General features: G+C 36.5%; 1 protein-coding gene across 1 annotated transcript in view; it reads right to left on the bottom strand.

Annotated features, from left to right (window-relative positions):
- Positions 1 to 17,736, bottom strand: part of LOC108641288 (formin-1-like) — a 45,649-nt gene extending 27,913 nt beyond the window's left edge. Inside the window, exons 1-2 of the mRNA XM_018082120.1 lie at positions 17,657 to 17,736; positions 229 to 2,224 (exon numbers count right to left, since the gene is read on the bottom strand). Coding sequence (XP_017937609.1) covers positions 229 to 2,122 — 1,894 coding nt within the window. The 5' untranslated portion in view covers positions 2,123 to 2,224; positions 17,657 to 17,736. The remainder of the gene's footprint in view (positions 1 to 228; positions 2,225 to 17,656) is intronic.
- Positions 17,737 to 22,301: the final 4,565 nt, after the last annotated feature.

The following is a 22,301-nucleotide window of genomic DNA, read 5'->3' as shown; positions in this document are numbered from 1 at the left end:
TGAAATATAAGCTGACATAAAAATGTATCTCCAAGGAACTCTTATATAGTTGTAACATTTGTTTAAAAATGTCAACAATTTTCACTCCTTAAGTAGTGAAAAATACTTTAATTGCAAACAAATTTATTATTAAAGGCTAGTATTAAAAAAAAAAAAAAACCCAAACCAAACACTACAACACTTTCATGGTTGGTTGATTCTATTAAAGATTTATGAAATAAGACTGACCTGGACAGAAATTCTGCTGTGTCTGAGTAGTTAATTTTTCTTGCACAGCACGCTTTTCAAAACGCTCTGCAGTTGCACTCTGATGTGAGCCCTGTTGTCTGTTGGCAAATCCCAATTCTCCAGGTTCAGAAAACTTCAGATAGAACTGTGGCTCCAGATCACTGAAAGAGAAGTTTATAGCACCATGTCTTCCACAGCCATAGTCACTGAACGTAGATTCGTCCTCGGTGTTCTGTGTTGGTAACGGGAGAATCCGATGATGCAGCTGTGGGCTAGGCAGTCTTGAAGATAACGGAGAAGGAACAGGTGACATTTGTTTGTGTGTATTAGATAGTGGATATGAACTACTAAAAACATTACTCACTGCTGCTAAAGGGGGTGAATGCAGCCTTTTCTCTTCCAGTTTAAGATTATTACTTGTCTGAGGAATATCAGGACTTTCATTTATAGGCAGGTTCAAAAATAAATGCTTGCTGTTTCCCTGGGATACCGTGGCTCTTTTCTCATATAGAGAGCCCGGTAGGTTTCTGTCTGCTCTTGTAATTTGTTGCAGTCTCTTCCATTCTGCAGCTTCATCTAAACTGTCGCTCCGTATAACTTTCAGAAGAGCTTTATTGACTGCTCCCACAAGGTTGTGTGACTCATCAGTAATGTGCACTCTCTCTGCTTTGTACTGCAAACCAGAGCTGTCTTCCTCCTTCTCCTGCAGCACAGTGTTATTACAGTCTCCAGCAGCTTCATCTACAGAGCATACATCAGTTCTTGATATAAACTTATTATGTACTGTTGTGAGAACAGGAGGAATGGTTTCTTTCTCTCTGTGAAAATCAGGTAAAGACTCTGCAGGGGGTTTGGTAACTTTTTTAATACAAGCATCTAAATCCTGTATTTCACCAACAGCTGTGATTCCTGGTTTCTCCTTGCATATTGGCTCAGCATACTTGCTACCTTTCAAGCTTTTAGCAGCAGCTGGTTTACTTAATGTCTCAAGTTTATTAGATAGACTGTAGTGAGATGGCTTCACTGAAGTGCTACTCTGTTGCACCTTTGCAACTTCAGGAATGCATTCTCCATTATCCACTGGTTCAACTGTGACCACATCGTTGCTGTCTTTGGAGCCAGAACTTGGTAAGTCAGCATCCAGTTTCACAGCTTTGTTGCTCCCGAGAATACACCTTTCTGGTTGTATTCTACTGTCTACTGGCAAATTTTCCTTACCTTTTACTGTTAGCCAATTGGAGGCAGAAAAGGAACTGTGATAACTCCTGGTAGGAAACCTTGTGGAGAGCATCTTAGTTTCCTGTTGCGTGTCTTGTGCACTCAGCAAAAAAAGATGTTCATGTATCTTTTTTCCCCCTTTCCGGTGTCTGAATTCTTCAAAACTCTCTTTCCTTCTGTATTTCCTCATTTTTTTGTGATTCAAATTGTCTCTTATTGTGGAATCCAGAAAGAATTCCTGCTGATGTGTAAGACTAGAGTAATTATCACCTTCAAGTTTTGTGACTCCAGAAACATCCTGTCGCTTTCCGTCCTGATGTCCTGTCTTAAGGTCCGGAACATGATGTGATCTCAAAACACTGGATAACAGTTTTTCCTTTTCAGTAGTCAGTTTGTACAGCTCAACAAGAATGTCTTTCGTGGTAGTTTGTTTGAAAATAATATCTCCAAAGTTTTCATATGGCTGTTCTCTCAGCTCCATCTCTAACCTCTCCCTTACTTGATAGCAGCTACAGAAACGTTTACTGGTTCTATCCAGAGTTACACAGCCCTTGTAAGTAAATCCTCTGACTTTTCCCTCTGGAAGATAGAAGCTGATGTAACAAAGCTCCATAATGGGTTTGTGCAATTGAAGGACAGTATGTGTGCCTTCCATTATGCTTGCCAAATTAATCATTCATTTAAATTATGGGCTAAGTGTTTCAAAGCTTGCATGACATAGCATGTGAGGCCCGGAATGGACGGAAGGCATCTGACTAATCTTCAACAATAATATTGTCTGCTGGAAAAAATAGAGAGAAGCCTGTCAAACTTGATTATGGCAAATTTAATATGACAAATAACAAGCCTGCAGAAGCATAATCTTCTTTCACTATCCTCTGATACAAATCTTTTACCTTGAAAAATCTGACACAAAAAGAATGACATTGCTAACACTCATAGTTGGAGTCATAATCCTTCTGTCATATATCATCCCTCTGTCTCCAGGGTTCTCAGCCAATGTTCTTCAATAAGATCACAAGATATTCACTAAACACCCATTTCATACAAACTTTACTTTTGAACAGTGGAATCTATTGCTCTCCCTCTGTTAAAAGTTAACTTGCTGTTGAACATTTAGTAAAAAGAACCATTCAAGCATATCTGTTGTCCTTTTACTCAACATAACACCATCACAATGTAATTAGGTCTTGCTGCTTTATTTGCTAGGGAAATGTGAAAAATAAACAAGGCTGAAGATTTTCTTTCTGTGAAAGTGCCATGACATCAAGAAAACTTGGAATAAGGAAAAAAAAGTTTCTGTTGACTTTCTAGCATATAGGTACTACATAAATGTATTTTGATTCAACATGCAATACTGTAATCGTACTACTATGGGCAGATTTATTTAACTTTGTTATTGTATTTTCTTGCTACAGATGAGATATGTTTACATTCTTTTGATACATCATAGAAGTTCATTTACTCCTTTTGAGCTCTAAACTGTTTTTTTATCCAGAAGGAACTCTGCTACCACAATTAAAGTGGACAAATTTGAAGTTCACCAAGAAATGCATAAGGATCAGGGAAAGGCCTAAAGCCCAGGGGGACAGAAAGCTGCTCCAAGGCTTTTCTACATTGAAAAATGCAGGGATTTCAGTTTTCAACTTAAAAAGCATAAATACAACATAACTTTTCATCATTTTAAAGCAGTTAAACTTAGCCTCAGGCAACAATAATTAAAAGGAAGCTGCCATATTACTATGTAACACATTTCAGAGAATCATATAATATGCTGAGTTGGAAGGGACCCATTGAGATCACTGAGTACAACTGCTGCCCTACACAGGACAGCCCAGGAGTCACAGCATGTACCTGAGAGCATTGTCCAAATACTTCTTGAACTCAGGCTTGATGCTGTGACCACTTCTTGGGGAGCCTGTTCTAATGTTCAGCTATGCTCTGGGTGCCCCCCAGGACAGGGTTGGCCCTCCTGGCTGCCAGGGCACTGCTGACTCATATTCAACTTGCCATTGACCAGGCCCCCCAGGTGCCTTTAGACAGTGCTGGTCTCCAACTCCTCATTCCCCAGTCTATATACACAACCAAGGTTGCCCCACCCCAGGTGCAGATTCTGGCACTTTCCCTTGTTGAACTTCATATCGTTGGTGATTGCCCAGCCCTCTAATTTGTCAAGGTCTCTCTTCAGGGCCTCTCTGCCCTAAAGGGAGTTGACAGCTCCTCCCAATTTAGTGCCATTGGCAAAATTACTTAGAATTCCTTAGAGTCCTGCAGGAAGGGGTAGGAAAGGTGCAAAACCTTTAGTCAGCACTTCTGTTGAAGACCAGATTGCTGTTTCATAGACCCACAGAAGCTTCTGAGAAAAATATGCCATCTTGTTTCGTCTTGTATTCTTGTTTTAACTCATTGTCTGAGCCTGGAGTTTGAATATGGACAAGGCTGAGTACTGCCAAAAAGAGCAGCCTCACCTCTAGTCTTCTTTGTCTCCAGCTGTGCAGGCCTGCTGCTCTTCTAGGATACAGTGATGATGCAGCCACAGTGGGGGTGTGCCACTGGCAGATGCAACCAAGAGTGGTTCTACACACAGAAGTAAGAGGAGCAGTCTTAAACCTACTAGTTCTTCAGGCAAGAAGTACTGAACATATTTTATGGCAGCAGGTTGCCAGTACATCAGCTCAGCATAGCACAAAATTGCCACTTAAGTAATCTACTGTGGTGACATCCATGAAATATGAGCTATTTAACTTGTGGACATTTCCATAAATGTCTCAGTAGTCACAGCTAACGTATGCTGAGTCACTTTTTACTTAGAGAACATTACTTAGAAGAATATCAAGGGAGTTACTAGGCAAGGAAACGGATGGCACAGTCTGTTTGGTTCACTGGCAACATAGAGCTGTTCAACTAGGAAGAAGAAAAAATAGGTAACTGGCAAAAAACTAGACAAAGTGAGGGTGCATATCCCAAGGAGACCAACTGTATGTTTCATATTGACTTAAGAAAGATGATGCATCACATCAAAGTATTTGTCAAAGCATTTGATTCAGAAAATAACAGATGCAATACACAGAACATCAATATGCAGAATAAAACAGTCTGCATTATGTGTATTCACAGTCTTATCTAGGAGAAAACCCTTAGCGTTAAAGTAGTCTGAATTATTTTATCTGTTCCTCTTTTTCACCTCAACTGGCATGGTAATTTCTCACTAAAATATGATTAAGTGATTACGAGGAAATAGCATCATGGAAACTACAGACCCAGTAGCTATAGACCCAGACATTATGATCAAATTTCATATCCTCAAATGACATCTATAGTTTTATCAGGTCCAAGTCAGATCCATTCTGTAGAGTACATTACTCTTGGTAAAGTGCATGTTTTTGGTTTGGGGATTTTTGGGACAAAAGACTGTATGTGTAAACGAGAGAACTAGCTAGCCCTTGCCTCTGCTGCACAGATTTGCTAAGCTATGCCCCTCCCAAAACACAAGCAGCTCCCCTAATCTAATCTGAATTCTGAATCATTACGTTACTGAAATGAGACCTACAGTTCTTCTTAAAACATATTGCAACTAAAAGCTCTTTTTCAGTTAGAAATAAATACATCTTTTGAACTTTCTTTTTTTAAAGATAACAAATTGTTATGCCAGTTTAAACCTAGTCTAAAGGCTACATCCTATTAGATATCTTCTTAATTACACCAAAATAAACAATGGATTTGGTGCACCCATATGGATACATTAAAATGTAAAATCACCATGAATAGAACATAACTCACCTCCTTATGATGAGAAGATTTACATAGACTATGAAATTAAGCATTAAAAGTGAATTTTTAGAAAAAAACTGTAATAGTAACAATAGTAATAACAGAAAGAAGATTTTTTTACTATTAGGGCAATGACATATTCTGTATCTAAACTTCCGTTGATTTAAAAGATAATGTTATACCATGTGCTGCACTGTTTACTGGTATTTTGAAGCTTATTTCTATTAATAGATACATTCATTACTAAGAAAACCTTTTAATTTCACTGCCTTTAGCACCTTATTCAACCTTTTTTAATCTTCCATCAGAAAACAAAGAAGTGAACTCCCTGCTATAGAAGCAGAAGCACTAGAAGAAACTATCAGAAGAATTATGTCAAAGAAGAAAACTGGTTAAGGACTTTCAAACATAATTACAATACCTGCCCCCAACTTCTCTGTTCACCTTGCAATCCGTTTATAAAATTATTTCCATTGCAAACCTCACTACAAGGAGTGAACTGTTGTAAATTACAGCCACATTCAGGCAAAGCACACACAGGTAAAATTTTAACTACAGAACACACAGTGTGGAGCAATGAAAGCAATATTCAGCATAATTTCCAATTGTTTCTCTCGTGCAACTTTCCAATGAGTAGTAGCAGAGCAATGGGTTTGTGAGAAATACTGCTTCAAGGAGAAAATCAACTACTCAGAGATATTTAAAAACTGGAAAGAACAGCTGAGAGTGTTAAATAGGCAGCTGAGAAGCAAACCTGCTCTGCTGATGGATTTTTTTTTAGTGTAACAACAAAAAATGTCCAGATTTAGTGGCCCTCAAAGTCTAACAGCAACACATCTATTCATTTTGCTGTTCAAAATGTTCTCTTAGAAAGCCAGGAGTCCACTGCTGCAGTTCTTTCTCTAGGAGGATGCATCATTTACTGCTCTGCAGGACAGATAGTCTTCCTCCTTTCCCTGATACTTAAGCAAGAATTGAAACTCCTAAATTTCCCAGCTCTCCCTAGTATCTAATTGTCATTAAGTGACAACCTGTTTCTGAGCACACCATGGCTAACTTTCTGTGCTGTTATGTAGCTAATTAACACATCACGATAGAAAAAGTGTGGTACAGGAAAGGTAGCAAAAATTTGAACAGAAGAGCTTGTTCTACATCACAAGCTCGAAGAAACCGAAATGAAACTACCATAGTATTTCTTTTGTTTGATAGATACAAGTAGAGACAAACTCCATCATTTTCTTCTTCTGCTTAAAATCTCATGTTTCTCCAAGGTTCTTTCAAATTATCATTTGACTTACAAATATTATCATTAGAAAGATAAAAAGTTATTATCTCTTCGTAAGGACAAAATATTACAGCTCTTTGCAGCAGTTTAGACGTAAATAAAAAAAATTTCATAACATGAAGTTTCCAACTCTAAGCCTACGTTGTATTTCCCAGATTGTTGCAACAACAAAACAAAACAACAACAACAAAAAAAACACCCCAAACACCACAAGCAAAAATCCCACCAAAATTAGAGCATTTAAGTATTTGTATAATGGTTAGAATGATAGTGTGCATAGTTAGCAATAGCAAATACTGCTCTTCTCAACTTTGCAATACTGATCTACAGTAGCAAAGAGAGTGTTAAGGAATACAAAACAGAGTCTATGCCAGACAGAGAACTGCTTTATTAAATTTCAGATCTCATGCAATGGTACAGGGGAAGTATTAAAGCATATTACAGCCTTGCCAACAAATTCAGATGAAACATAAAGCAGTAACACAAAACACAGGGTTGAAAGTCTTTAAGTTAATTCTCAATGCAGAGCTTTTTATACCAAAACCAATTTTTAACCATAAATGCAACCTTTGGCTGTGTCATTCTGTTCAAACTATTTCCACACCAACAACCACGAAATTCAGAACCAAGTCCATGAAACAAAAAAATCTGAAACCCCGCTCTCCGAATACATCATCTTTGTGATCTGAAGATGAGGACATCCAAATTCTTGAAACATGAAGCCATAATTTAACAAAAAGATAATCTACACAAGGCATGTAAAGTTAATTAAAATTTGGTTTAAAATTTTATGGTGGACTGAATAACATGATGGTGCCTCACTAGAAACAAATACATTGTCAGTAGCTAAACTGCTCCAAACTTGTTTCTGGAGCTTTATAGACCACTGTCTGCCTTGAAATAGCTGCAAATATGCTTATTACCTTTTTAGTGCACAGGAGACGGAAGAAAGCAGGGATGATACTCTGGGGTTTAGAACTAATGCTCACCATTTATATTAAAAATGTGTGTTATGTTTGACTAGTCAGGTTGGAAAACAAACGTAAAATACACATATTACTCACACCACCTGGCCTTAAAAATGTTTAAAAGATGCCCCGAATGGAAAACTAGAATTATACAGAAATTATTGACTTCTATTGAAGTCAATAAGAGTGTTGTTTCTGAGTAATAAAATATTTTTAGTACAGTGATCTTCTCTAGAAAAGATCACAATTCCTGACAAATATTTTCAGTTGTACAAAGAAAGTCCCTTTATTCAGATTTTTGCTCCTATGATGAGATGTGTATTATGTCAATGGTGTCCTTGAAACTGATCCTTCCTGTGCAGTGCAGTTCTTAATAAGGGTTGCTTGTAAAACAGCTTAGCTCTCCACAGTATTCCTTCCAGAAAAGGCTGACATACTCCTGTGTTAGTAGCTTCCATTTTACAGGAGATACATGGCCCCAAAAAATAAAAGAGGATTTCCAGCATTATGCTTCCTGTAAAAATGTTTCTCCTGATATTTGTGTTGTAATCCCTATTAAAATTCAACTATCAAACTTAAAAAACCCCTATTTAAATTATACTCCTTAATATCCATCTTTTAATGCTGACCCTTTTCTATATGATTTTGTATCTGAAAGACAGAATGACAGGAAATAGAAGCTCAAAATAGAAAAGAGAAAAACAAGGAGGGAAGATGTTAAAGTGGCCAGCAGAATGTGGAGAACACCCCTTTAATTGTAAAATGCCAGAAGCTAATCAAAGATTTCTGAAGACATAAATACATGCTTGAAACCTCTCTTCTCAAATACAAAACTTTGAGCAGTCAAATCATTACCCATTTTCTAGTGACAAACCAATAGTCCATCTCAACAATGCAAGATATTTTCCTGTAAGTGCTCCTCTAGCATGCCCATCTTTCTGAAAAATGGAAAAATTCCAATCCCCAGAACAGAAACTAACTTTAAAGAATATATGTTACCATATCACTCTTTGTACCTACTTCCAGCAAAATATTGTGCCAAATAATTCTTGATCTTTCTTCCAACACAAAAAAATTACTCAATACAGCTTTTACAGACTAACACTTCTGAAGTAACGTGTGTTAGCCTAGGCAGGACCAGCATGAAGAACTTCTTTCTGCTAGATCAGCCTTGACTAGAAAGTACAGATTTTAATATTTTGTAAGGAAATTTCCCATTGCTTATGATTAAAAGGTATGCAAATATAAGATGACATTTCAGACCTGTAGGACATTATATTAGGCAGAATCCCTTGATTCACAAACTGTTAACAGGCTTCAGCAAATTAGCTGAACTAATGGTGTTCCTGCAACACTAATAGAAACTCCAGGTTACCCAGCACTTCTGATGCATTAGAGCCAAATGCACCTTCCAAGGTAAACTTAAATGGCCATTAGCATAGTATAGATGGGCCAGGTAGTTTATATAGCCTTTAAAACAACAGAATTGAGTGCATAAATAAGTAAACTATCTTCTTTCTTATTGAGTTCCAATATCAACACTGGAGTGCAATATTGAGTGCAATATCAACATACGACAAGACCAGGACATTTAAATTCTGCAACCACAAAGTCTCATTTTCACTCCAGTACTTCCCCATTAAAGCCACATATGTGAAGAACCACCACAAACAAATGCTTCTGGATTCTCAGAGGCTCTCAAGGCTCTCTGAGGCCACAAGACAGCCTTGGTAAATAATTTCTAACTGGTGAGCTGGTCTATACAACAGGAATCAAAGAAATGGATGTAGGGTAATCATATGACAAAAGAACCCTTTCTGTATTAAAACTACCTTGGATGAGAATAGATGGAACACATATGAAAAGCAATTATAATCTCCAGATAACATGCACTTTTAGATTTCCTGTTAAATTTTGTCACCTAATGCATCTCAGAGTTCACATAATATTTTATACATCTTTCATCTAGATTAAGCATCTTACTGAAATCTCTTATAACACACAAATAATATCCCAACTTTTTGCCCATGACCTGTAAAACATGAAAATGTATTGCAGTTTTCATAATTTTGTTAAGGAAGTCATTTGTATCACTCTCTTCACATTCTGTGAACAACAATCCATTGCTGTTCATTAACAAAAGAGGAAGCTACACATGAGATTATACAGAGTCATAATGTTGAAATGAGTGATAATTACAGGCTTTATAATATCTATATTTTATCTAAAAGCTGATGTACATTTTAACAATGAGACTGCAATGAAGATGACGTAGAGAAAGCTCTTTTAAAACACTATATTCTGCCTATGATTACAGTTGAAACAGAACATTATCATTTCACAGAAATGTTAAGAGGGTCAAAGACTTAAAACTCAATTTGGCTTGTTAATGCATTATTACAAAAGACAGAACAGGAATAAGGAAAACGAACAAAAGAAGAGAGAACCATGGAGCACACATAGAAACTGCTAAGAAATATGTAAAAATTTATAGGATTATTCCTCTAATTCCTCAAACCCATTTTCTGACATATTTAAGTATAAAATTTAAAAAAGGAAAAAATTAGGAACAGCTATTGAATTTTTCAACACTAGAAAAAATTAAACTGATGGAAAATAAATAAATAAATAATACATCTTTAAAAAAATTCTGGATAACACTTTTCTTGAACAGTAAAAAGAGTAGGGGAAATTTAAAAAAAAAGGGCATGTAATACTTAAAGTTTCTATTTTTTTAATATTTATTTTAAATATCCAGGTAAGAGTTTTACTACTACACTGCAGGTTGAGTAAGAAATGTAATGTATCATTTCTTCTTTCAGAAGAAAATAATTTCCTGTCAGGTCTACATTTGAACTTGAGTACAAAGAAGGAAATAAAGGCTTGGAACAACTAGTGATTCAAGGAAGACATAATTCTGTTCTGTTGAAGAGCTTTGTCAGGGCATGAGTTGAACCCTGCAGAAGCAAACAGTATTATGACTAAGGAAACTGAAATGGAAGTGCACTGGAAGCACCAGCAGACGCTAATGGAAACTCTGATAGCAAGTAATACATTTGTTTCTTACTCACAGTACTTTCTGAATATAACCTGCAATTATTTGGAAATATACAATATAATTTGTGCAAGTGGATTTTTTTCTTCTCTTTTAAATTTTTATCTGTGCTAATACACCTTTTGCAATTTTAGTTTCAGAAAGCAAACAGACCTGTCTTCCCCAAAGGAGACTGACATGAAAATTCTCATCCAGTGTAGCCTACTTCAATTTAGCAAAGCAGTCTGTATTTTTTTCCTGGCACAACTGCGTCAGTAAGTTAAAAAAAAAAAATCAAAGATGTCACACAACATGTCTTCATGAAACTGTGTTGGCAGAATTCAACCACACACTGCAAAAATGCCCAAAATCTGTTTGACAAAGATGACTAACTCAGAAGAAGTTACCAAATGAGATTTCCATCACAAATTCAATGATTTCACTGTTTAAGAGGTTGCTAATAAAAAAAAATGCAATGGCTATTATAAATATGAAAAGTCTTTAATGTAGTAAGTACATTAACTAGCAAACCAGCAGACATTAAAGGAGAGAAAGAGCAAAGGCGATCTGCACACATATCCTGAAGAAATAGCTCTCAACACAGCAACAGCCAGTTTGAAACAGACTATTTCAAGAAATAATGCTTTTAAACAAACAAATAAAATCCCTCTACACTTCGGTCAGGTTTTTACACTCTCCATCTCATTCCTAGGCATTTGGCAGGGAAAAAAACCAAGGGAGCAGATGAGTCTATTGTCCTTCTTTCAGTTCTTTTGGACTAGAATAGAGTTTTCTGACTGCTGAAGAGGCAAACTAAAAGGAAAATATCACAAAAAACATTCTTTTCAGTTTGCCTCTGGAATGCAAAGTACCACTAAAAACAGTACATTCCAGAGAAAGATACGTCCAGCATATAGAATTTGAAGCAAAATGTCATTACCAAAATTCACAGCCGTATAAGTAAGGGAGATTTTCTTAAGTGACAGCAACAGCAACTCTTATAGAATTTAAAGATTTTAAATGAGTTTAGTAGCTTATAGCACAAAGTTATATTTGTCATTTCTCACCCCACCTCTCCATCTTAATATTTTACTGAGATTTCCTAAGGAAAAACATTTCAGGAGGCAGTATTTGGTATGGACAATTGAAGCTGAAATAATCAAAGTGTCACAAAGTTATAACTGAGAGTCTTATAATGAAAAACGCCTGAACAACTTTAATGTAGCTGGTAGTAATCAGTCTTGCTGGGTTTTTTAACTGAGCTTCAGAAAAACAAGATTATTTTACATGACAGATTAAACAGAAAGGAGCTCTATTTTGCATGATAAATGAAATACAAGCCAGACTGCTTCAAATACCAACACTGACTCCCATATCTTCTCTTCTAAAGAAGATTCCTGGAGCTAACAGATATTACAGCACTTCCAAGAATGAGGCTGCCCTCCTGGCCTAGGTCTCAGTCCAACCCAGCACAGCAGTTAATTTCTGCCTTCCTCAGTGAAGACCAAAGACATCTTCACCATATTCCAGACCATGTCTTCTTCATTTCTTACCACATACAGAAAATGAAAATCTGTTGAGCATATCTATCCAAAATTCAGAAGGTATCAAGTACAATATTATCATGGCAACTGGAACTTACACTCTCACCTTATGCAGAAGATACGTACTCAAACTGTTACGATTCAATGGGATTCAAAAGATACTTATAAACAAGGAAGTAAACAAACAATACCCCAAACTCTCCTTGCTGTTAAGAAAACCTGTGATTAGCTCAGTTGGTTAGACCATGGTGCTAATAATGCCAAGGATGTGGGTTCTGTCCCTGTACAGGCCACTCACTTAACAGCTGAACTCAATGATCCTTGAGGGTCTCTTCCAACTCAGAATATTCTGTGAAAAGAGTATTTTGCCAAATCTGGAAATTAAAATAAATTTTAGAATTACTTAATCTATCTTAAAATAAAGACAGAGTTCACTCCTCAATAACAGAATTACATGATATTCTGGGCTTTACTGATGTTGCATTAATATAATATATATACCTTATTCAGACAAATAAGCCTCCCCTACAACATCACTAACACCTTCCCTACATCTTTTTTGTACCTAAGATGAATACTCTCAATGAAATTTTGTAACTTAAAATAGAAAACCATGTATACAGGGGATTGTGGCTAATACTCAGGTGAACTCTCATAGTGATGTAAAAATTAATTACAGGCAAAAGGAAAAAATCTTTTGTCTCATGTTACAGAGGTCTTAATGAAAAGTTGCACTAATTAATAGTCAGCTGCTTTTTGAGTAATAAACAAACAAACAAAAAACTATACTAGACCAAACAAGCTTGTACAGACCTCTATTCACGTGTCTAAAACGTAATCTTTCAACAGAAACATACTATACTATCAGGAAAAGTAAAACAAAAACCAAATCATACTAATAGTGAAAGAAAGATATGAACTTGCAATATCATATTTGTACATGTTAGACTTGGGTCATAAACTGCACACGTGATTTTTTCCAGTTTTAACCTAGATAAATACACCCCCTAAAATAAAACATTTTTTATCAATGAGTAAGTTTTACAGGATACACAGTAATTTGTTTCCACTTCTGGTAGCAAGTATAGGATATTTCTACAGAAAACCAACATGAATTAAATAAACCTTTTTTAAATAAAACAATTGTTGTCTTGTTAATCTTTATCCAAAAGCTTTAATTTTGCCTGTCCAGACAGCCAACATTTCAAAAAGAACTGCATCTTGTTCTGTATTGTATTAATATCTTTAAGTTCTCTAAAGCAAGAAAGTACATTTTTATTTGTTTAATTATTGAATGCCTATGCTTGTTAGTGTCATGATGATATTTAAATGAAGCATTTAGTACACAGCCTTTCGGATCAAAGATCTTTCACCAAACATCACTTTGAGAGACATACATGGCCCATATATTCCGAAGTTTAAAGTCAATACAGTATTTAAGGAAAGCAAAGAAGAAAACTAAAAGGCTATGTTACAGCAAATGTTTGAGCTATTTCATGAGCAAGGGAAGCAATTCCAGGTGCAAAAGGAGGTGCAAGTGCTAAGGAGGCTTCAGTGCTGAAGACAAAAAAGAAATAGAATTTAAAGAATAATAACAGCAATTAAAAAAACTTCTCATAACAACATTTTATACCCTTAAAAGAACCTCTCCATAAAATCCAGCAGGTTTTAAATATATTTTTCTGTAACTAAAGGTCAAAAACACTGCCCCCTAGTAAGTTTTTAAGAATCAAGAACAATTTTCTGGAATAATGTATTTGACAAGTTAACAAACCTGTTTTTAACTATGCATATTTTAAAAAAAATGCAATGGTTGAGAATAAATTCAGAAATATTTTTAACTTTTCCCCCTTCAAAAATTTTACTGGCCTTGAAATTACTTTATTGTTAAGGAATCTTGAGTTGTTTCAAAAATTCTATTATTCAAGTTTTGAAAACCTTGGCTGTACTAAATAAAATGGGATATAATTGAGATGATCATATTAACACTTCAAACAAAAAAGTGTTAAATCAGAGAACTACGGTTGCATTTGTTTTCTTCAGCACAACTTCTTTCTAGTAGAATTTCATCCATAGTTAAATGGTTTTGACATATGACTACAACTAACAAAAAAATTGTAAATCCAACTGCTAGGAGAGATTATAGGTTTTCCAAAGGCCCGTTGAACAAGTAAGAATATTAAGTACTGGGGTTTAGATATACATTTAGTCTGCTTTACTAGTCCTAAGTGCAAATGAATTAACCTTTTTAAAAGTCTTGAAAATGGTTAATTGTTTATATGTCATAGCAATTTTCTTGGTCTGTGTCCTATCATGGAACACAGAATTTTTATTAAATTCATCAAGTCTGTCAACACCAAATGCACTTTTACCAATAATAATGTTTTAAAGGGTTTATAAAACTCAAATTATTTTAAGATTAAACAGGTTGCATAGATCCCCCAAGGGGGTTATAACTTAAGCAACATGAAACCCCTCATGGGGAAAAAAAGCAATAAGATTAACACATGAAGACACAATATTTCAATGTAATAAGTTTACAATACTGCAGGATAAAAAGAATGTCTTTGAGAAAATGGTCAACTTAAATCTTAACATAATAAATACTGATTTTACTTCAAGATTTTAATAGTGCCATTTAAAATAATCTGTAAGACTCAATGACTCTCTAAACGGAGGACAGAAGCAATTCAATAATAAGAATTTAAAGGCCCTATGTAATTTTCTAAGGGCCCAAATCAACAAAACATATATGGTCTTGTGGAGATACTAAACCCTCCATTATCCCCACATATATCTAGTCTGGCAACACTTACAGGCAAGCAAAATCACAAACATTAATCTGGAAAGATGTAATGAAATGGCATGAGACTGCTAAGTGATCAAGGCAAAAAGAAAAAACCTCCCTCAGATTGCAGGCAGATTCAGGCTCTACAGACTCCACTGCCACGGAGGAGGGTTGAACTATTCTGATCATTAGACATAAAATCAGATTTTTAAAAAAGTCAACAAAAAATGACAAGAACAAACTTCTGCTTGGTCACTACAATATTAATGCAGTCTTTGCTCCTACTGTCACCCAAATATGTGCAAGTCACAACTACAAACTACAGCAGTGACATGTTAATAAAAAGAGAGGCTGTCATCAAGGAGTAATGTCTAAATATATAAAACATGCTGAAATGTTAGAAACTATTTATACTTGATTTAGGTTCAGAGTCCACTGAGTTATATCTATTTTATCACTCCAAGATGGCCAGTTTCTTGCGTTTTTGGCACTCTTCCTGATACTTAAAAGCTAATGGAATATACATTCAGATTATATATATTTTCAAGTCATACGAGATCAAAGGTAGAAAAACAATATATTTCATGTCAAAAGAGCTAAAAAAAAATTAAAAGCTGACTAACTTTCTCAGATTCGAAGAAGATGGGGTGGAGAAAGGGATGCTAATTTTTGAAAACAGCAACACAAAGGCATATGGAAAATTTTTTTTAAGAACTGAACTCATTCAGTTCCTAAATACTACAGCAAGAAGCAAAAAGCCATCCAACCCTCAAGCCTTAACAAAGACCTCTATGATTGTTCTTGCTTTTCTTTTCCTACTCTTGACCACTCTCTAGAGAGTATAATTTGTGTTTATTTGCATAGGCTGCTTTTGACTTTTGGTTCCATTTTCAAACATGTTATTTGTGCAAGTTAAAGCAGGACCAAAGCTTAAGAAAAGATCAACCTGTTAAACGATATCGTAAAGGCCCTAGGCCTTTTCCTAGTTAAACAAAAAAACCCAAACCCAATCAAAAAAAAACCACCCTGCAGTTCCTCATATCCCAGACAGAAATGTCTCTTCACCATATTTTTACACCTTGACAAATGTCGGCATAAAGTTGACACTCATTACTTGGCATTTATTTTTAAAAACAGATATTTCCCAATTTTTATTTGGTATTTGCCTATCGCTTCCTCTTTAGAGATAGGAAAATCTGTAAACAGAAACTGAAAGGAAAATTTCAAATTTTCTGGAAATAGTTGTCTAGGTAAGAAAATCTCTACAGAGAGTCTAATCTTTTCCCCATGCCTCTATTTCAATCTTAACAAGTTGCAAATTGTTAGGGAAACATTGTCCTGTTCTCTACTTACTACATGATTAAGTCACCCATGCCCATGTAGCTGTACACCTTACACATATATCTATTAAAAAACCCATACAGGAACATGCGTGTTCATGGCACTTGACTTTTAGTGAGATAGGCTGAACTCAAAACTAATTTCCATTGCTCACACGTTAGTTTGATTCATACCAAACTGCAACTTTCTATCTCTAGACATTCTGACTACAGTCCTTCAAATTAATTTAATGATGTTATGAGCTGACAGTTTCTTTTTCATAGTAATGCAAAAAGCAGTTATTCTTTCTTCCACTCTCCATTTAATCCAAAATTGTTTAACTGTTTCTGCTGAAACAGTTAAACCCAAACAAGCCAATTCACCTGCAAGTACAGTCCAAACTACCTGAAAGGTGAAAGTGTCAGAATATTATGTGCGATTTACCTAAACTTCATAGGAATACTACTGGTATACTTGTAGAGATATCTTTAAATGTGTACAGAATGGTTTAATGATAACACTTGCACAAGACATTTCTACAAGTAAAATGATTATTAAACCATCATGAACAATTCAAAGGATGGGTGAAAATAAATAACTAAAACCAGAAACATAACCAAAACTTCTCCGTAATTTCTCAGCTACTTTTCAAAATCGATTGATTTTCTGTGAAGCTACAAGAAAAGTAAGGACTCATTATGATTCCTGCTACACTCTTGAGAAAACAAGTATCACAAGACAAGACTATAGGACAGCTGGAAGAACTAATTATATACAGTTCCCAGACCAACTCTCTGTTGTATCATAATGCGATTTAATATTGCATTCGAAGAAAGGAGAGTGTGCAAAACAGCAAGAGAAGGGTTTCTCCAGAACGTCAGTATGTGTCCTTCTCCTGTATGTAAAAGATATTAGCAGATGTCAGTACACAAACGCATTCTAACGCAGGGTAACAGTTCATTAACCTCATCTGCAGCGGTGACTCCGATAAGCTTTGCGACATCGAGTAACAGACTGTCTGAACGCTGTAAATATTAATCACGTGTTTCCCACTCATCTGCCCTCCTGAGCGCATTTGATAGCATTTGCACCCATCAAATGCTACAGAATTATAACAATCCGCATTCCCCGCTTATCTGTACGTATCTCGCACATCAGACTAGAAGAAAAAGAGTTTTAAGAGTCATTTTGTGGCGGGGGGAAGTAATTCAGTAATAATTTACACTAATAGCCCAGGCAGGAAAGAGGGAAGGAGGAAAGCTACCGACTTTCTTAGGACTGCAAGAGAAACTAAGAGATCCCAGCCCTCGTGATCCCGCAGAAGCTATCTAAAAATAACCACCGAGAGAGCAGACGAGATGCTAAGGAGGACTAAAGAGACCCCCTCCCGCAGTCTTGAGTTAGTGGGTTTCTTTTGTAATCCACTCGATTGCGACAGAGCCACTGCGGGGAACGGAGCAGACGGGCAGAGCGGTGGGCAAGCGAACGAAGGAGTATTACCTTGCGAGAAGCAGCGCCCCGGGCTGCGATGCTCCTGCTGCTGTTTCAGGCGCAGGGGAGGAAACAAGATGCCGAGTAGCTGCAGGACTGCAGCTGCCCCGCGCTATTCCCGGCCACCCCCCCCTCCTGCCCCCGACCGCTGCCGCGTCCCGGCTAATTCCCGGCGCGGAGCCCCGCGCTGTGCGCGCGCCCGCCGCTCGCTCCCGGCGGGGGGCGTCAGGACTGACAGCCGTCTGACCAATCGGCGGGGCTGCGCGCGGCGCGCGGACGCTCCGCGCGGGGCCACGGCGGCGGGCACGGGGCCCTCGGGGCGCGCGGGCGGTGCCGCTGCGGCCCGGCCCTCGCGGGAGGGCCCGCTCCTGCGCCGCTCACCGCGGCACCAGGCGGGCTCTCCGGCAGAGCGGGGGCTTGCGGGGAGCGAACGCATCAAGGCGTCAGCCTGCTTATTTTTGTCATTAACAGCCGTTGCATAATCCGTCAAATCTGTTCTGCTCCTGGAAGAGCATCGCTGCCAATCCTGTCCCTGCCGCTCACCCCAGTGATTGCAATACAGCCCTCAAGCAAGCCAGACATAACTCTCAGCTGCGACATTAGAGGACAAGGAATCCTTCCCTTTACTCTTAGCACTGCTTAGAGAGGTAAATACAAGCCGCATTCCTAAACCACCTCGTAAAATACCTAGCTATTTCAAAGAATAGAGTTTTAGATGGAACAAGGACAGTTTATTGGTCTGAATGTTACTTTTCTACAAGTAACCTTCCTTCTACTGTTCTCTGAAAGTTTTCCATTCTAGAGGACACCATAAAAGAAGCAAAAGGTCTTTGGAACAACTTACTTAGGTAAAAATATTAGAGACAATTCAGAAGTAACAGAGTTAGGGTTAAAATATTTCTAGTAACCAATACAATTGGGAGAAAGAAATGGTCTTCTGATTACCATTGGTGTTTAAGACCCTTCTCAGTATTCAGACATTGCACTGTAACCTCCAGTCTCCTGAAAATGTCACATTGGTTCTGCTTCATTAATTAGTTTATTCTTTATTAGCTCACGGTGCTGATTTCTCATAAACAGTTATGATTTTGCTGAACTTAAGCAGAAAACATCAACCTCTATTTGAAATATTAGGGAACATTAGATTCCTATCACTTTAGACCTCTCACAGCTTCCTTTCCTTTTGAAATTTTAGCAAATTGAGGTTTTCTCTTTTTTACCTGAGATTTTCTGACCATCAATTGGGCACCTATACAAGCTCATACTCTGCATATTGAGACATGTTTGCAGACTAGAGAATGGAAAAAACCTTGGCTGAAAGTACATCTTGCTCTTCTGATGTTTATTATTTTCAAACAAAGGTTAACAATTACTTTGTTAGTAACTCCCCTTTCTGCAAGCATGTGGTTTGTATGGAGACAGAATTCACAGAAAGCAACCAACATGAAACAATTATGTCAGGCTGCAATGTAGGGCACACTGAGAGCAAAACCTAATCTCTGAGAGGTTTCCACTTCATCTGCACTCATCTGCATAATCAGCTTTTCATCTTGTCATAGGATAAATGCAACCTGCCTTCTGCTTCATTTACCCTATATAGAACAGCAGTATAGATATATATGAAACAAGTGTTAAAGAGTTTATGTGGAAATGTATTTGGAAAGGAACTTGAAACTATTCATTTTTAAAAGGAAATTAAAGGTTGGAAGTCATCTATTTGCTAAGTTAATACACTAATTAGAACTGAAAGCTATTCACTGCCTCTAGTATGCAAACTGACCCTGCTTTAGATGAAACTTTACTTTCAGCTACCCTTTAATTTCTTAATCTATGACTTTGTGGATGGTAATAAATGGTAGTTCTTGCTTAAACCTTTCAGGAACTTTTGTAAACTGCTAATTTCCAGTAAATAAGCTGTTGAGTGGAGCTAGTGTTATTATCACTTAGTTCATCAGAGTGTGGAAGGCTCATACAAGTGAAGACCATCATGGAACAAAGGAATAAGTAACTGCCTCCTGTTCAGGCTGCTCCTTTATTTTGAAAAGTATCATCAGAAATCATAGCTAATCATCAATCATCGATGAAACACTTTAACAAAAATGTTCTCAGAACCAATGTCTGATTTACTTTGATGCCTGGCAACCTAAGTGTAAAATAGGTCCTAAGGACTAACACTGAGAATATAGGCTGACCAGCTGCATATTTATAATTCTTTCTGCTCTTCTCTCAAAGGATGAATATTTTTCTGTACTGTTGTCAGAAGAATGTTCATAAAAATGTATGGGTAACCTCCTAGAGGTACATGAGGAAAACATGAACTGTCTGATATGAAAAGGGGAGTAGGAAATATATTTTAGCTTGCTGCCAAAGCAATTGTTACCAGTCTATTTGCACTTGAAGAACTAAAAGCAAAAAGCTTTCATCATGCATAAGCCAGCTTTATTTTTCTTTTTTTTCCCATGCCCGCAGCAAATTCTCATCCCTGAACAGGTGTTTCAATTTTTTGATATGTTTATTTTCCTGTCTTAAAATTGCACATCAGAGCTGCTACTTCAGTAAAATAGGGATATAAGATTTAATATTTTCATCTTTAAATGAATACTTTGAATTCTCAATAAATTCAACTCTGTAATGCAACAATTCATTGTCTACGCATATTTGAATGGCCACTTTTGAACCCAAAAGAGTTAAATCTGTCCCTGACTTGTTTAGAAACATGAATTAGATGTATTTATGGCATAGCATATATGCCTAGTACTCTTTATTCTTCAGTTCCTCCTTCTGCACCCAGTCAAATCTCCCTAGTGTCATCTTCTTTAATCCTTAACATTCCGTGCCTTGGAACAGCAGCATGAACCATCATTCCAGAAATCCCATGCACTACAACTTCAGATTGTGATTCCTTCTGTCCCCACTGCCAGTTTTTTTTTTCTCATATCTAAAACTCAGTAGAGACTTTGCTCAATAATAATGAAAACAAATTGTGAAATTTTATTGAATCCTTGACAGGACCAATTACAATTCTGGCATAATTGTCTGGAGTAATCAATAGACAAAAAAAATAAATCATCTAGTTAAGTGTAAGACACCATCTGTTTTCTTAGAAATTATTAAAATTAATAAAATTTGACTTGTAGGACCTAGATTAATCTGTATCTTCATATGGAAAAAAGTCAATAGTACTATTTATATGAACAAAAAATGAAAATATGTTGGAATGCATTTTTTAAATGGACTGGATGGGAGTTTTTTGAGCACTGCATTTTTCTGTCTCAGTAATATATACTGCATTGTGTTCATTTGGTTTATTCATGAATTTTTGACCCAAAACCAGCTAATACAGAAATATTATAGTTTACATTGGCAGTCCATTAATCATTCATCAATATCAAAGATTTTATCCTAATGAGAAATATGGATTTGCCCATTTCAAATTATACCATATCATCCAAATGATTAAGTAACTTTGGCCAAAATGGCTTTCTGTCTGATTAATAAAATGGAACTCCAAAAGACAGCAGAGGAGAATCTTTGTAATCTTCAAAGTCCTGAAAGTATAAGACTTTGAAATGCTGCCAACTCTTGTTATTAAATGACCTGATTTTGGACAGGAGGGAAGCCAATCTTACAAAAAAGGCTAGTGTGTGTTTGCAAAATTCTGAGGGCAGGGTGAAAAATGACTTATATTTATGGGAAAGGAACATAATCAGGATTGTTACAGAAAGCAGACAAAATGTTACAGAAAACTTAATGCAGAAGATCTCTCTGGAAATGTATCTGAATATGTATTTAAGTGACTAAAACATTGATAAAGGTGAAGTAGTAGGATCAGTTTCATCAGTGCATCAATATTGAGGTATTCTGTGACGGACTTGAGTGCAAGAAAAAATTAAAGGAACTGTGCCAATTAAAATTTGAAAATAAAGGAATTATAACAAGAAAAAACTTGCTTCATTCACATACTGTAATCTGAAAACAAATGCACAGAAATTTCAAGTATTCTCTAATGATTATAAATATAGACAATTTGTCTGTTATGGTATTGTAAAGAGGAGGAGTTTACTGTTTGGCATATACTGCATACCAACAGATTTACATGAAGCTGTTACACCATCAAATCCTTATAAAATCAATAAAGTTGGCATGACTTCTCAGGCAAACTAAACACTCAGATTATGAGAAAAGTGTGTGTGTGTATGTGTGTGTGTATGGTATTAAATACTTTCAGGGAAAGATTAACAGCAACTGTAGATACAGCCATTTATTTGAGTCCAGTAGTAGAATTCTGTGCCAAAAAATAAAAACAAAAAATGGTGTAGCATATCATGATAAGATATATGTATCATTTATACGGTTTATATCATTTATGTGGTTGAAAGATTGTGAAGACAAACTGCCCTCAGAAATGGTCTTAAGGATAAAAGAGTCTTGGGACAGCAGAAAATCACCACTCCTGTCTCTCTCTCACCCTGCCTACGCCCCTGTCTGTCTGTCTCTCTCTCTCTCTCTCTTCCAGGTGCTTCTACTATTTGACTCACAAGTGAGTCTAGGATCAAACACAACAACACAGGTGCATTTCCTCAAGCAGAAATGGATTCAGTTTGTGTAGAGATGTTAAAACTTATAACTAAAAGCCTAATTTCAGTATGGTGAA

This window comes from Manacus vitellinus, unplaced genomic scaffold, assembly GCF_001715985.3.
Source record: "Manacus vitellinus isolate BGI_N305 unplaced genomic scaffold, ASM171598v3 scaffold_6_pilon, whole genome shotgun sequence".
Classification (NCBI taxonomy): Eukaryota; Metazoa; Chordata; class Aves; order Passeriformes; family Pipridae; genus Manacus; species Manacus vitellinus.
This window is presented reverse-complemented; position numbering and strand designations above follow the sequence as displayed.